Genomic DNA, 14,156 nt, shown 5'->3' with positions numbered 1-14,156 from the left:
AATTATTTGTAAATTAATTCTAAATTAATTCTTAGGCTAACTATAAGGCATACTATACCCTCCCTACCCTACCTATAGGCCTTAGCTTATAGAGTAAGGATAAAGATAACCTACCTATTATCTACCTTAGTAAGGCTTACTACTAGGAGGATATTAGTAACAGACGTCTCTGTAGTGTAAGAATTAATCTAGAATTAATTCTAAATTAATTCTAATAAATATAGCGTAAATTTTTAAAGTAAGGTAATCTTATTAACTACCTTATCTATATTTATAGATAGGAGAAGATTTTGCCCTCTAGCTATAGAGTTAGCCTGCCCTCTAGCTAGCACTAAATAAACAAAATGCGTATATATAATAAGAATTAATATAGAATTAATTCCTAATTAATTCTAGTCTAGTAGGGTAATATTATAGATATATACTATACTTAGGCTATTCTACTAGTGTACTAGTAAGCTCTTCTTACCTAGGTATAGGTAGTAATACTAGCCCCTCCCCCCTAGCCTATTATCTAGCTCCCTAACAGCTTTATAAGTTAAATTAATCTAGAATTAATTTAGAATTAATTCTAACTTTTATAGGCTAATTATGTCTATATGTCTACTACCTATATGCTTATTAGGCGCCTTACCCTCTATCCTACCTATAAGGCAGAGGATAACCTTAAATAGCTAACTTATAAGTAGTCCTAAATAAGAATTAATTCTAAATTAATTCTAAATTAATTTAGTCTGTAATTTCTTTCGGGACTTAGATTTCTAGAAGTGTAAGAATTAGGATTACTAGATAGAGTTAAGGGAGGAGGATAAGTGCGCCCTAGAGTAGGGTAATAGCAGGGAGGAGGAGAAAGAGAAAGTAGAGAAGAAGAAGAAGAAGGAGAATAATACTTTTTCTCCCCTCTTACCCTCCTCTAGCCTTTCCTTACCTTACCCCTCTATGTTTTCTAAGAATTAATTCTAAATTAATTCTAGATTAATTTCCCTAGCCTAGCTAGATACCTACCTTTAGGCAGATAACTTCTAAATAAATTCTTTTATTCTACTATATATCTACATGTCTATACTGCAAACTCTAGTAATAAACCTAGCTATTAATACTTATATATACTATATTATTATAATGCCTCCTTAAAGTACTGCCTATTTCTATATAGACCTTTTAACTAATATCCTAGAAATATTTCTTAGTTAATTCTAAATTAATTTATATTAAAAAGTATTCTTACTCTTAATTATCTTCATCCTGCAGTTCTCACATAGCGTAGGAATATTATTATCTTATAGGAGCTTATAGGTCTCCTTTAGATTAATTTAGCCTTTCTTCTACCTCTTACTCTTATTTAATACCTTAAAGTAAGGAAGGTTAAATACTAGAATAGAAGTAGTATTATTCTTATAGTAAGGAGCTTAAATTAACTCTTTATTAATTCTTAGGCTGTCTCCTTATAAAGGCGGTATTAATTTAGAACTAATTCTAAATTAATTTATACTTAGAAGACTAAAATTATCTTCTTCTATAATTACTTTACTACTAACTAATAATATATAATATAAATGCGGTATTATAAAGCTATTATACTAATAATAGAGCTCTATTACCTCTATAAAGTATTTAAGGGTAGTGTAGGCTCTTTTAAGACTAAGTATTCCTAAAGATATATTTTAGAGCTTATAAGAAGGATAATTCTAATAGATATAGTAATATAGGGCTCCTCTACCTAGGAATTTACGCTAAATTAATTTAGAAGCGATTTAAACACTTAGGGAGGATAATATACACTATAGAGAATACTACTATTACTAATTATTATCCTATAAAATAACTCTCTAGCGTAGATTATAAACCGTCCTTTATTATCTCTATAGGAGAATACTTCTAACCTAGCTAGGAGCTAGGTTAGAGATGAGTACTCTTAATAAATAGGCTATATTAATTTAGAATTAATTCTAAATTAATTAGCTAAACTTATATATAAGGATAGCACCTTACTACTTATAGTAGTGGAGAACGCTTAGATAGTTAAGAGTAAAGGATATTAGAGAATAAGGGGATTATAGTTAATTTATATCTAGTGTGGAAAAAATTTTTATGCTAGCTATACTATTTTAGGTTTTATTAAAATTAATAGAGAATTAATTTAGAATTAATCTTTATTAATTCCTAACTATTCTCTAGCTTACTATAGCTAAATCTTACGTTCTTTTAGCTATACCTCTACCTCCTATTACTCTAGATAGAACTTATACTTCTCTTATTTAAGTAATAGTCTTTCCTTTTCCTACTAGAACTCTTTACGCTCCTAGGTAAGATCCTAAAATCTACTAGCCCTATAAATTAATAAATAATTAATTTAGAATTAATTTGAGCTTTTTACTTACGATAATAATGCTGGTAGAGATAATGGTATTATAGAGCTTCTTAATAGAGAAGACTAATATAATCTTATCTATCTTAAGCCTCTTACTTATAATTTTATACTCTACCTACGTCTTACCCTACTTAAGCTAAAGTTCTTAAGACTCTCTAGAACCTCCTTATTATTATCTAATATAATAATAATATTAGAGGACTTCTAGCGCTCTAGTACTATAAGAATTAATTTAGAATTAATAGAGAATTAACTTACTAATTTCTCTACCTATATTCTAAAAGAATTAAGTACTAAGAGTTAGGTTTTGCCTAGACTTATATCTAATACTATACTTATTCTAGACCTTATATATTTAAATATCCTAAGCATCTATATGTATAGCCCTTCTAGGATTAGAATTAAATAAGAATTAATTCTAGATAAATTTAATAAATATACATCTTAATACCTTATAGAAGCTTATGCCTTATTCTAGTATAATACCCTATTAATGTAGCTTACTCTACTATATTTATATATAACTTAAGAGAGTTCTATGTAGCCCTAAGCATACTACTATAGTGGTAATTAAGCCTAGCTATAATTATAGGATTCTTCTTATATTAGACCTAATCCCTAATTACTTAAGAGCTTATTAAACCTAGGAAGACCTTATTAGATTTATTTTAAATTAAGTCTAAATTAATTCGACTATAATACTTACCTATAATTAGATTATAGAGATCTATATACTCTGTTCTAGTCTCTGCTGTTAGTAGTAATCTTATATAACCCTAGTCTAAATTCTTAGTATGTAAAGAATATAGATAGGCCTTATTAATTCTCTAATAAAAGTAGATAGAGCAGAAGTAAAGGTAATAGCTAAGCTAATACTACTAGAATTAATAGAATGGGTCTTAGGCTGCTAGATACCGTCTAAAGCCTAGTTTTCCTAAAGAATTAGTAATAAATTAATTCTAAATTAATTTAACCTACCTACTATCTATTTTATGTCTATGTTAATAGTAACACTAATTATACCTATCCTATAGAGATACATCTATTAAAATAGTGTACTAGTAAGCTCCTTATAGGTATTAAAGAACTCTATAAATGCCTTCTTATATATAGTAGATGTCTGGGTGTTGGTAATAATCTAACTAAAGGTAAAGACTATAAGCATTAGAATTAATATAGAATTAATTTAGAATTAATAAAAGCCTTACGCTTCCTATACTATAGTAAAAACACTATAAATAAAATTTTAGTCTAACTATCTTTAAATCTCTTAAAGGATATATTTATTTAGAATATATTCTGCTCTAATAGTATAATAGCCTAGTCCTAAAAAAGATAGATAATAATATTACTAGAGGTTATAGGAAGCACCTTTTAGATATATACCTATTTTATAGGAATTAGTGTAGAATTAATTTAGAATTAATTTAAACCTACTATAGCTTAGTTACTATAGTGCGTTTTCTACTTAAAAAGAATACCCTTAAGTCTACCCCTATATAGGTACTTAAGTAGTCTCTTACAATAAATAAGTCTTATAATTTAATCCTTATCTATAAATACTACATAGAATTACTTAATAGAGCTATATCTATATACCTATAGGTATATAGAGAGAGCCTTAGACTTAAGGAAGTTGGCTAAATTAATTTAGAATTAATCTTAAATTAATTTATCTTTTCTAACTTACTCCTTATAAACCCAGGGTATATAATTAGCTATAGAATACCTAGAATCTTATTAATATAGTCCTGGCCTATAAGCTATAGTGGTGGAGGTATATGTGTATATATACTAGTAGATACTAGTATTATAAATAGTACCTAGGAGGGGTATATTAGAATAATTATATTAAAAATAATACTATAGTCCTATTTAATAAGATTTCCCTGTCTCTAGATATAATTAGTACCTAAATTAATTTAGAATTAATCTTAAATTAAATTATCTCTACTTACTATAATGTTTTAGCCTTAAGCACTATAGCTTAATAACATTATACTATTCTTAAGGAGCTATTAATAGACTAGTAAGTAGACTATATAGGTATTTAATATTAATAAGAGTAGGAACCTACTAAATAAAGTACTTTTTAGTAGTCCCCTAAACCTAGCTCTTACACCTAATAAGCTAGTGTAGAGGTCTAGTAAGAGGCTTAAATTAATTTAGAATTAATTAATAATTAATCTATATATAACTTACTCGCTATCTTAATAAATATAGCCTTAGGCTATATAATAGTTATAGTGGCTTATAAGAACCCTATTAGAAATAGTAAGTAAGGCTATTAAAGTAACTCTTTACCCTACGCTTCCCCTTATTATTCTTAATCTATAATAATAAGCTCTTAATAGTCTATAGCTATTTATATAGCTCTAGTGTAACCTCTATATAAAATATATTACGTAATTTATTCTAAATTAATTTATAATACTTAATCCTAGAGTATCTAAACACCTATCGTAATGTATATATATTAAGAAAAGGGTAGAAGGTTAGCTTTTTACCTACCTTACTTACCTTAGAGTATTAGAACTAGTATAATTATATTAATTAAAGTTAATTTATAATTAATTCTAAATTAATTTATTTACTTACACTCTTAGCCTATCTTAGTAGCTTTTCCTACTTAAGGTCTTCTACTTATGTTACCCTAATACGGATAATATAAGTATATCCTACTTTATGTGTACTTAGGTATTATAGAACTGCAGCTACGTATTTAATAATATTAGCCTTAAGTGTATTATTATTATTATTCCTGCTAGTAATTACAGCGCGCTCCTATAAATTCTAAATTAATTATAAATTAATTCTATATAATAGACTTATATAGTACTATTTAGTATTATTATCTACATAATTACTAGAGATAATAGGGGTCTAAATACTTATATCCTTATCCTATAGAATATTAGGTTTAAAGAGATCTAAGTTAACATAGGTTTATTAGACATCTAGGACTGGGAATAATATTATAATATAAAGTTATTTAGAATTAACTTAGAATTAATTTAATTTTAAGAAGACTATGTATACACTAGTTCTACGCTAGTTGCTTAGGGTGGTATAAAAACTTCTCTAATCCTTACTATAATTACTATTGTTGGTTAGGCCATGCCACCTCTTGGCACGCCCTTGGTCAGATTACCTGCCACCACGATTGACGAGAGGGCTCCAGCTGGGCCTAAAGGCTGACACCCTGGTAAGTTTTAGTGGTAGAGCTACGTGATATCAGGCAAAGTGGTACAAACCATTGCCAGTCACGTGTACCAAGCATCTCCTTCCGAGCCAATCAATGACTGTGAGGTGACTCACGTGACTGAGAATGAGTCGACAGCCGAGGTATCATCGGAATACGGATATCGATACTCCGTGCTGCAGCTTGCTGACACCCCTGCTAATTCAACCTCAAATCAATTCTCAGCAAAGAGCTCGACTGGCATGCTAGCCTCACACAAAATCAAATACTATTTTGGTACAACACTCATTGATAGACATCTCAGGAACTTCTGCAACATGCTTACACCCCTGCAGGTGGAGAATATTTCATGATTGGGTGGGGAGGCATTATGGTCGAGTATCCCCGTAAAGTATGATCGTGAAGGCGCGATTACCACTGTCGTTAGCGAAGATGGTCAGTACAGGAAGCGTCTTAATATAAAATTCTCTAGACGTCGTTCGCAAATCATTATGGTTCTCTCTCATCAATACACTTCATTGTCTCCAACACTATGCCAGAAACAAAGCGAACTATTCTTGTCACCGGAGGCACTTCTGGCCTTGGCTACCATGCCACTACCAACCTTGCCCGCCAACACCCAGACAACACTATTATAATAGCATCTCGAAGCGATTCAAACTCGGCAGCTTCTTCCATACGACAACTCACAGGACATCAGGACGTCCATTTCCTCCCGCTCGACTTGGGCAATTTGCAAAACATCAGATCCTTTGCCATTGCCATCTCCGAGAGAGGTACACCGCCAATCTCCATACTGTTGTTGAACGCCGCGATGCAGTTCCCCGATGGTATCAAGTACACTATTGACGGCTTTGAAGCAACATTTGGCATCAACCATGTTGGGCACGCGCTCTTGTTCCATCTTCTCCGGTCATTTCTTGCAGACAAAGCCCGGGTCGTCGTAACGGGCAGTGCATCGCACGACCCGGCGCAAAAGACGGGTGTGCCGGATGCAAACTATACTTCTGCAGAAGAATTAGCACATCCAGTTGGCGAGGCAGTCAAAAACACCGGAATGCAGCGGTATGCAACAAGCAAACTGTGCAATGTCATATGGTCGTACGCCTTGCATCGCCGATTCGCTAGCATTCCTGGCAAGCAATGGACTGTCGTGGTGTTTGATTCTGGCATGATGCCTGGCATGATGCCTGGCACAGGCTTGGCCCGTGAAGCAGGACCTGTCTTCAAATTTGTCTGGCATCGTGTGCTCCCCAGGCTCGTCCCATTCCTGCGTCGAGTCTTGTCCTTCAGTGTTTGGACAGCCCAGGAATCGGGGTCAAATTTGGCTTGGGTTCCATCAGAAGAGTCCACTAGCGGTGTATACTATGATGCAAGGACTCAGATCAAGTCTATTAGCCTCTTGCTCCTGGGGAGCATGTTTCTGGCGGCGGCAAGTGTAAGCCATCATGCGGGTTAGGATGATACTGAACCAGCCAACTAACCACTCCCATAGTTCATCGACGAGCGGTTCTTTTCCGATGATTTCTACCCGTCGAGAACAGCCTTGAAGCGAGCGGTCTACGAGCGCGCCAAGGTATAGCTGAGCATGCACGGAACGAACTCAAAACTAAAGGTGGCGTAGGCCCTCTACGACGTCGACTACGAACAAAACAAGATTACACTTATCCAGTCCGTGTTCCTGCTGAGCCACTGGTACAGCAACTCCGAAGACCGGACTGGGCCATGACATTGGATAGGCATTGCCATCGGCCTATCCCATACCATTGGCTTACACCGCCAACCTTTCATTACACCCGAGACCTCCGAAGTGGTCAGGCCGTGCTGGCGCCGCCTCTGGTGGTCCATCTACATCAGGGAAGTGTGGCTGTCATTAGGTACAGGCCGACCGATCAGGATATCCCTCAGGGACTGCGACACGCCCATGGTCGGTCTCTGCGACAAAGACAGTCAAATAAGCGCCGCAAACACGGAAAAATACCTCCCAGAGAATCAGCCCGAGCTGTTCGAGCTGTGGCTTTCTCTAGCGAGACTAACCCGCGAACTGGGCACCATCTTATCGACCAACTACGCCCCACTCAGCACGAAGCCTTCGAGAAGCGAGCTTGAAACGAGCGAAAAACAAATCAGAGACTGCAAATGCGATGTATCGGGCAGAACAACGTTGGATCGCATTTTATCATCTCATATTTACCAGTTCAAATTGTACCTCGAGTAAGCAGCATGAAACATTAAAGTCTTACCCAATCCGATCTAACCCCAACAAGGACATCCATCATCGTCCTCTACAGACCTTTCATCATGGAAACCCCCCCAGACGTATCACCCTCGCAATCCCTGAAGCACTTCGCCCGTCAAAAAGCCCGCGTAGCCGCATCAAACGCCACCGCAGCAATCAACTCCATGCTCGCCGCCGATCTCATGGGCCTCTGCCACTCAATCACGTACAGCACCCTTCTCCGTCCACCGTGACTATTCGGTCCTCACTAACCTCCCCAGGGTCCTCGCCATGAGCGCCCCCATGCAAATCCACCTCTTTGAAGCAACCTCCCCCAAGCACTTGTCCCGCCAGACAGGCAAGCACAATCTAGCTCTCTGCATGCTTGCCGTAAACGAGCTTAGGAAGTCGTACGTCGCTGCGGGTGCGGGCTACGCGCTGTTTGACAGGGCGATTGGCAAGATTGACGGGGCGCGCGGGAGGACCGATGACCTGGAGTCGTGTGCACCATCTGCATCTGCGTTCCCACACGACGGGAGAATGCACACGGAGCACCTTTGGACAAGTCATCCCGAGGGCTACGATATATCGGTCGAAGATATCGTTTCGGATGTATGGAGGCCTTTTCTCGACACAGGCCACGCTTGGAGTTAGTATACACTTTTATACACATCAACAAGCAATACCCCGGTGTAAGAATAATGAAATTGGAAACGATGGCTATACGAAACAGGTAGTGACTTACCCGTGATGCTACTTTCTTTCTTCGTTGGGTACCTTTATGTAAGGCTTGACTGTCGCCTCCGGCTACCGTGCTTCCCCCGCCCTTACAACAAATCGACGTCGCGCAGGCTAGCCTAGCAGTATACATCGATCTTATATTAATCTTACGCAATCGCATGTATGCCCAACTGCCTCCCTTATCCCCTCCTTTACTTTCCGCGAAGCAAACGTGATTTGGAAGTAGCTGCGTAGCACATATACCAACGCTCTTCCTCCGATGCGCGGTCTCATGTGAATCTTAACGTATTTATGGCGATGTTTTGTTCAGAACTAGGATGACGCTATGCGATGTGCATGGTGTGCCTTTGTACGCATTCGAGTAGACTTGCCTGTTCGCAGATGTAGCAAGGTAGATATGCACAATCGCTGGGGCGTGAGGACGATAAGCAGGAAGGAGGCGGTGGGCCAGGGCGGTGAATTGAGGGTTGAGATTCTTTGGAATGGTTGCACGAAGACACGATTGGCTTTGAGTCTGGATGAATGCATGTGAATATTATGGTCTAGAACCAGTGCAAGTTCGGTCGTTACGATGAGATTGCGGGAAGATGTGAGGCTCTAAACTATGTCTATGACGTAGGGTGGGGGGCCTTCCTTCTTTTTCTGCAAGTTTGTTATCAACCCACAGTGCATGAACACGTTGACGCTCCCGTCTGAAAGCATCTCTTCTCTTGGCCATGTTATCATCTCTCCAGAGCCAGGAGGTTATGCCCGGATGGAAACACACACACAAGCCTACATATGTGGCTTTCAAAGGTGCCATCATGGATATTCTCGAGGTGTCATCTAGTGGCATATCATCATTCTTCTGGATGTTGATCTGATGCGTCTCCGGGTCCTGGCTTTCTGAACCATGAAGTAGTCTGACGGCAACTAGATTCTCAAGGACTAAAAGTCCCCGTACATCTAGAAAGGCAGTTTTCGCTTCTTGAGTAACGTACTGCGGAATCCTGGCAAGTGGTATCAAGCGGTCATTTTTCTGCAGGGTGGATGGTCCTACTACGTAATATGGACCATGACTCTCAGAATGGCATCCGAGAATTGCCAACTGACGTCGGAACATGACTATTGCTAGCGAATGTAGGATTTTGTCTTCTGATAGATACTGCGTGTAAACCTGACCCGGAGACTGTTCGACGGGTGCGAGTTCCTTTCCGATCAGATTGTTGAAGCATTCCAGTAAGTCTTTTTGGTAGCTGTCACGGAACATGGTACCAGCTATTAGTGCAGAAAACCGGTGTAGATAGATTGAGCCTTCAAGATTGTTCACAGCCAATTTTAGCTCTTGCACGAATGCAAGAGAAATTCGAGTCCCTTGTGGAGCAGTCGGAACTGCTATCACTGAACGGATAGGTATACCGTATCCTTCCGTGAACGGGTGGAACCACTGTATTCTTAAGACCGCTGATCTGTTGTAGCTCGGAGATTCAGTATGATCAATATCTGTGTCACTACCACTATTGCTGTAGTATGCGGTGAATCTTGCGCACTGATGATTTACATCATTCTTCGACTCGAGGAACTTTACCCAGATTGCCTGGTCGTCACGATAATCAGCAGTGGTTTCTGTTTTAACACGCTCCTTGAAGTAGTCTCTAATTGTGTTGTCCAAAGCCCCTCGAAGACCATTATAAAAAGGCAAGGTGAGTCGCAATCGTTCTTGTGACCAATCTGGGATCCAAGAAGGGACTCGGGTTCCTTTAGTCACACAAAGAGGTCGGAAGTGAGCTAAATGCAAGAAGAGTTCGACAGGCGAGCTCCTCACAAGTTCGACCGCGACCCTTTCGTAGATTTGCTGGTAGGAAGCTGCTAGATCCAGTTTTGGTCGCATTGACGAAGGAAAAAGTCCGTAAAGTGCACCGATGCGGTCCTTCTCTTCTGAGCAATGGCTCCGGTGAACTTTCCACAATAAATCGGTTATACTCCGAGATGCAGTCGAAGAGTGCACCAGATTTTGGATCGCTATTGTGGTTTCGATAGCAGAGGTCTCCGGGAAATGCTCTGCCTCATCAGTGCTCTTCAGCTTCCTGCATGCCATGACGAACAAAGTGTATTGGATCTTATGATATCCACACCACATTAGCCCATGCCGGGACAGACCCGCTTCTTGTAAAATCCAACGTCGGAAGAACCAAGATCGATTAGAAAACTGTCGAATTTGCTTCACGTAATCTAATCCCGGATGATCGTCCTTGAGCTTGTTTGTAGCGCTCTGTATGGAATCCGTAACGGCTAACAAACGAAAATAAGCAAAGACCTTCGCGGTATCGAATCCGTCTTCTAAGCCAAGCCAGAAGTACGATTTGTGAGCTTGCTGGTAGATCTCTCTCATCAAAGGTATTTGTTGTACCTTCTCAGCTTCATCGTTCTGGTTCAGGCAGATAGCATCGATCCATAGAAAAAGCTTCTTGTGTCGCTTGCGAAAATGTTCAAGCATCACCTTCACATTGGATGTGATCCTTAAGTATCTGCAATAGCCGTCTCCGGTGCCGTTGAGCATGAGGAGTTCCGAAAAGTCGGCTTGACCCCATGCATACGACACGGCGATGTACTCTTGGTGGTGGTCCAATTTTGCAACCTCGTCATATCGATCGAACTGGATGATGTGTCCCTTGAGAGAGTCTGTCTCCGCTTCTGCTGGTTCCAAACAGAATATGCGGATAGTATTCGGTGTTTCGAGCGTTCGGTATTCGTAAGGTTCTAAAACGGCGGCTTCGTCTGCAGGGTCGGCATATTGGACTTCGCTTTTGGTTGATTGTGTGCCAGGTTGAGAGGCCGGACGCTTCAGGTTGCGGTCCATTTGCGAGGTGGACAGGCTTCGCTTGTCAAATAGCTAAGCTGATGCCGTACGAGCGGAATGTGCTGCGACTCTGGGGTTGTCGGTAGCTGTTGTTATTGTTATGAAGAAGAGAAAGAGGCAAGCGTCGAAGGCGGGATGCAGCTGCAACAACGTAACAGTAAAGGAAGTCGCAAGGCTGGGGCTGAGCATTTTCCCCGCTTAGGCAGCTGCAGCTTTACGAGGCTGAGGTTATGCATGCCTCGCCAATAGGATGCAGTGAAGCAACCAAAACATGGTGCATTTCGAAAACAATGTGTTCTGATCTTTGTCAGCAGCGCATCGATGAAAGGTGATAATACGGCGTGTTATATCTACTTCTCCCGTTTCCCATCTCTCCACCACCTACACAAACCCCTCCAATGTTTCCGCAACGCCTGGTAGGACCTGTACCACAATGGTGCTCCAAATGTGTATGCTTCCAAGGTTCCGTCGGGAAAGGTGGCGAGGCCGGGGCTGAGCACCTTCCCACGTAGAAGCTACCGCCTCAAAACAGCAGAGCGCACTCTAGACTTCACATAGGAACCCATTTGAAATCCATCAATGAACCGAGATCAAATAGCATGCTACCAATCAGACCTGTAAATGCATAAACCCCCACAAGACATCAGCCCCTATTCCGATCTATACTCCCCTATCGAACGCCATGAAACTTCCCTCAAACATCATTCCCCGCTGCCTAGGACTTGAAAATCTTGTCCAACCCCTCAAGCAGCAGATCCGCATGCTTCTGCTGAAAGATAAGCATCGGCCTCAACCTCACTGCCCGCTCGCCCGATCCCCCAACGTTAATCCCCACACCCTTCGCCTTCTTCAGCACCTCGTCCCGCCGCGGGCTATCCCACGCAATAAAAGTCCCCTGGCCCTTCCCGCGCAGATTCTGGATTTCGCCCGGGAACTGCTCGCTCAGTCGCTGCAGGCCATCGTACAGATACGCACCAGTGACAGCAGTGTTCTGCACGAGATCCAGCCGCTCGATCTCCTGGATGATAGCGCGGAAGAGGATCGCGCGCGCGGGGTCGCCCATCCACGTGTTGAACTGGCGATACGGCTTGTTGGGCTTGAGGGCGTCGTCGCCGAAGTAGTAGCCGGCGGTTTGCGCCTTCTTCGAGAAGGTTACCATGTCTGGGGGTGTGTCGAGGTTCCAGTGGTCGTGGGCCCAGAATTTTCCCGTTGCGCCGACGCCCGTTTGGACTTCGTCGACGATGAAGAGGATGTTGTGCTTCTTGGTGATGTCGCGGAGGCCTTGGAAGAAAGCGGGGGAAGCGTGGTTGTCGCCGCCTTCGGATTGGACGGGTTCGACGACTACGGCGGCGGGCGGAGAGTGCCACTCTGAGATGAGGCGCTCTGTCTCGGCGAGGCAGTGCTGTTCTTCTGCTTGGTTCTCTGCGGCGTACTGGTCGAGAGGATATTTAAGATCGGGGAAGGGGGCTACTGGCCAGTCGAAGGCGGGAATGTCGAGCTTGTGGATGGGCTTGGAGCGGGTGGTGGACAGACTGCCGAAGAGGCGGCCGTGGAAGCCTTTCTTGAAGGAGAGGATGGAGAGATCGGGTGCGCCGGGAGACTGGTTGGTCAAGGATGAAGTCATTTCAGCCTCGGAGAATTCGACATTTGCGCCCCCACGCTCTTGCTGGCGCCGATACATGAAAGCGGCTTTGTATGCAAGTTCGTTGGCATCGGAACCGGCTTGTGCTGTGAATACCTGATTCAGGCCTTTGGGGGCTACGGACAGGATACCGGTTTCAAGGATATCAGCCCAGTCATGCTGGGGAAAGTTGCCGAGCGCTGGGCGATTGATGATGGCGGAGGCCATTTCAGGCGAGGTAGCTGCGAGTTGTAGGGTAGGATTGTTGTAGCCGACGGGGATGGAAGCAATCTGTGCGTACACATCGAGGAGAACGTTGCCGTCGAGATCAGCAATGCTGAGAGAGCTGTCAGATACTTGCCTTGGACACATGAAGAGCTTGTTCTTACTAGTTGCCGTAGCTTTGATTGTAATTGGCCATCATGTTCAAGCTCCTGGTGTCAAACACCTTGCCCAGCCTCTCAACCGCATCCTTGCTCTTTGGCCCGGGGATCTCAGTCCGGATGATTGGGCCTGACGGCTCATCTGGAAATAGAGCAGGGGTGCTATTGTTGGGAGCAACAGCACTGGCAGCTGCAGCGGAGGCATAGTGTCTTTGGAGGGCAATTGGCGTGCTTCGAGAGGTCGGTCGCACGATCGAGCGGGCAATTGCAGGCCGCGCACGGCCTGCAGTGCGGAGGAGGGAGGCCATTGTTGACCGACGGTGAAGCTGCGGTGGCTTCACAAAGGTATGACGATGTTGGGGAAGCTATCCCTGTAGAATCCCGGGGTAGAGGTAGGGCAGCAGCTGTAGCACGAACGTAGAGTAACTGAAGACCGCTGCCGGGGAGGAAAATAGACAGTTCAAGTAAAATACTCAAGAATGAGCAGCTCAAGGTGGCGTCCAGACGGCTTTATCGTTGTTGTTATCGATACCGTTGGAGGATGGGAGCTCCATCGGGCGGGGTCTAAGCCGAAGCTATCCCCAAAGCACACGGGCCCACGCGAGTGTGGAGATGCATCAAGCGCTCTGGTCCGCCACTGGAGGAGTCACACGCCCCAAACGCTCTACTCGCTAACCCCGCGAAACCATGAATTTGTGACTTCGGGCAAGTCATTCCGACTCGGACTTCTAACACTGAAACTACAACACTCACTATGGCATCTTGTCGGGTCTACGTAACT

General features: G+C 42.0%; 4 protein-coding genes across 4 annotated transcripts; 2 read left to right on the top strand and 2 right to left on the bottom strand.

The window, feature by feature from the left end:
• Positions 1-6,105: 6,105 nt before the first annotated feature.
• N0V89_010124 (uncharacterized protein) lies at positions 6,106-7,032 on the top strand (the record flags this gene model as incomplete). Its single annotated transcript, XM_056218869.1, has 1 exon — positions 6,106-7,032. The coding sequence occupies one exon, from the start codon at positions 6,106-6,108 to the stop codon at positions 7,030-7,032; it is 927 nt and encodes a 308-aa protein (XP_056068134.1).
• An 842-nt stretch (positions 7,033-7,874) lies between these two features.
• Positions 7,875-8,445, top strand: N0V89_010123 (uncharacterized protein; the record flags this gene model as incomplete). The annotated part of the gene is made up of 2 exons (XM_056218868.1): positions 7,875-8,017; positions 8,073-8,445. 2 exons carry the CDS (start codon positions 7,875-7,877, stop codon positions 8,443-8,445), a joined length of 516 nt encoding a protein of 171 aa, XP_056068133.1.
• A 695-nt stretch (positions 8,446-9,140) lies between these two features.
• On the bottom strand, positions 9,141-11,371 carry N0V89_010122 (uncharacterized protein; the record flags this gene model as incomplete). The annotated part of the gene is made up of 2 exons (XM_056218867.1): positions 9,141-9,168; positions 9,198-11,371. 2 exons carry the CDS (start codon positions 11,369-11,371, stop codon positions 9,141-9,143), a joined length of 2,202 nt encoding a protein of 733 aa, XP_056068132.1.
• Positions 11,372-12,086: 715 nt separating this feature from the next.
• UGA1 (4-aminobutyrate transaminase) lies at positions 12,087-13,683 on the bottom strand (the record flags this gene model as incomplete). Its single annotated transcript, XM_056218866.1, has 2 exons — positions 12,087-13,329; positions 13,382-13,683. 2 exons carry the CDS (start codon positions 13,681-13,683, stop codon positions 12,087-12,089), a joined length of 1,545 nt encoding a protein of 514 aa, XP_056068131.1.
• Between the last annotated feature and the right edge of the window lie 473 nt (positions 13,684-14,156).

This window comes from Didymosphaeria variabile (genome assembly GCF_027946475.1).
Source record: "Didymosphaeria variabile strain IMI 356815 chromosome Unknown scaffold_7, whole genome shotgun sequence".
NCBI classification, from domain to species: domain Eukaryota; kingdom Fungi; phylum Ascomycota; class Dothideomycetes; order Pleosporales; family Didymosphaeriaceae; genus Didymosphaeria; species Didymosphaeria variabile.
The sequence above is the reverse complement of the archived record's forward strand: the minus strand, read 5'-3'. Positions and strand labels throughout refer to the sequence as shown.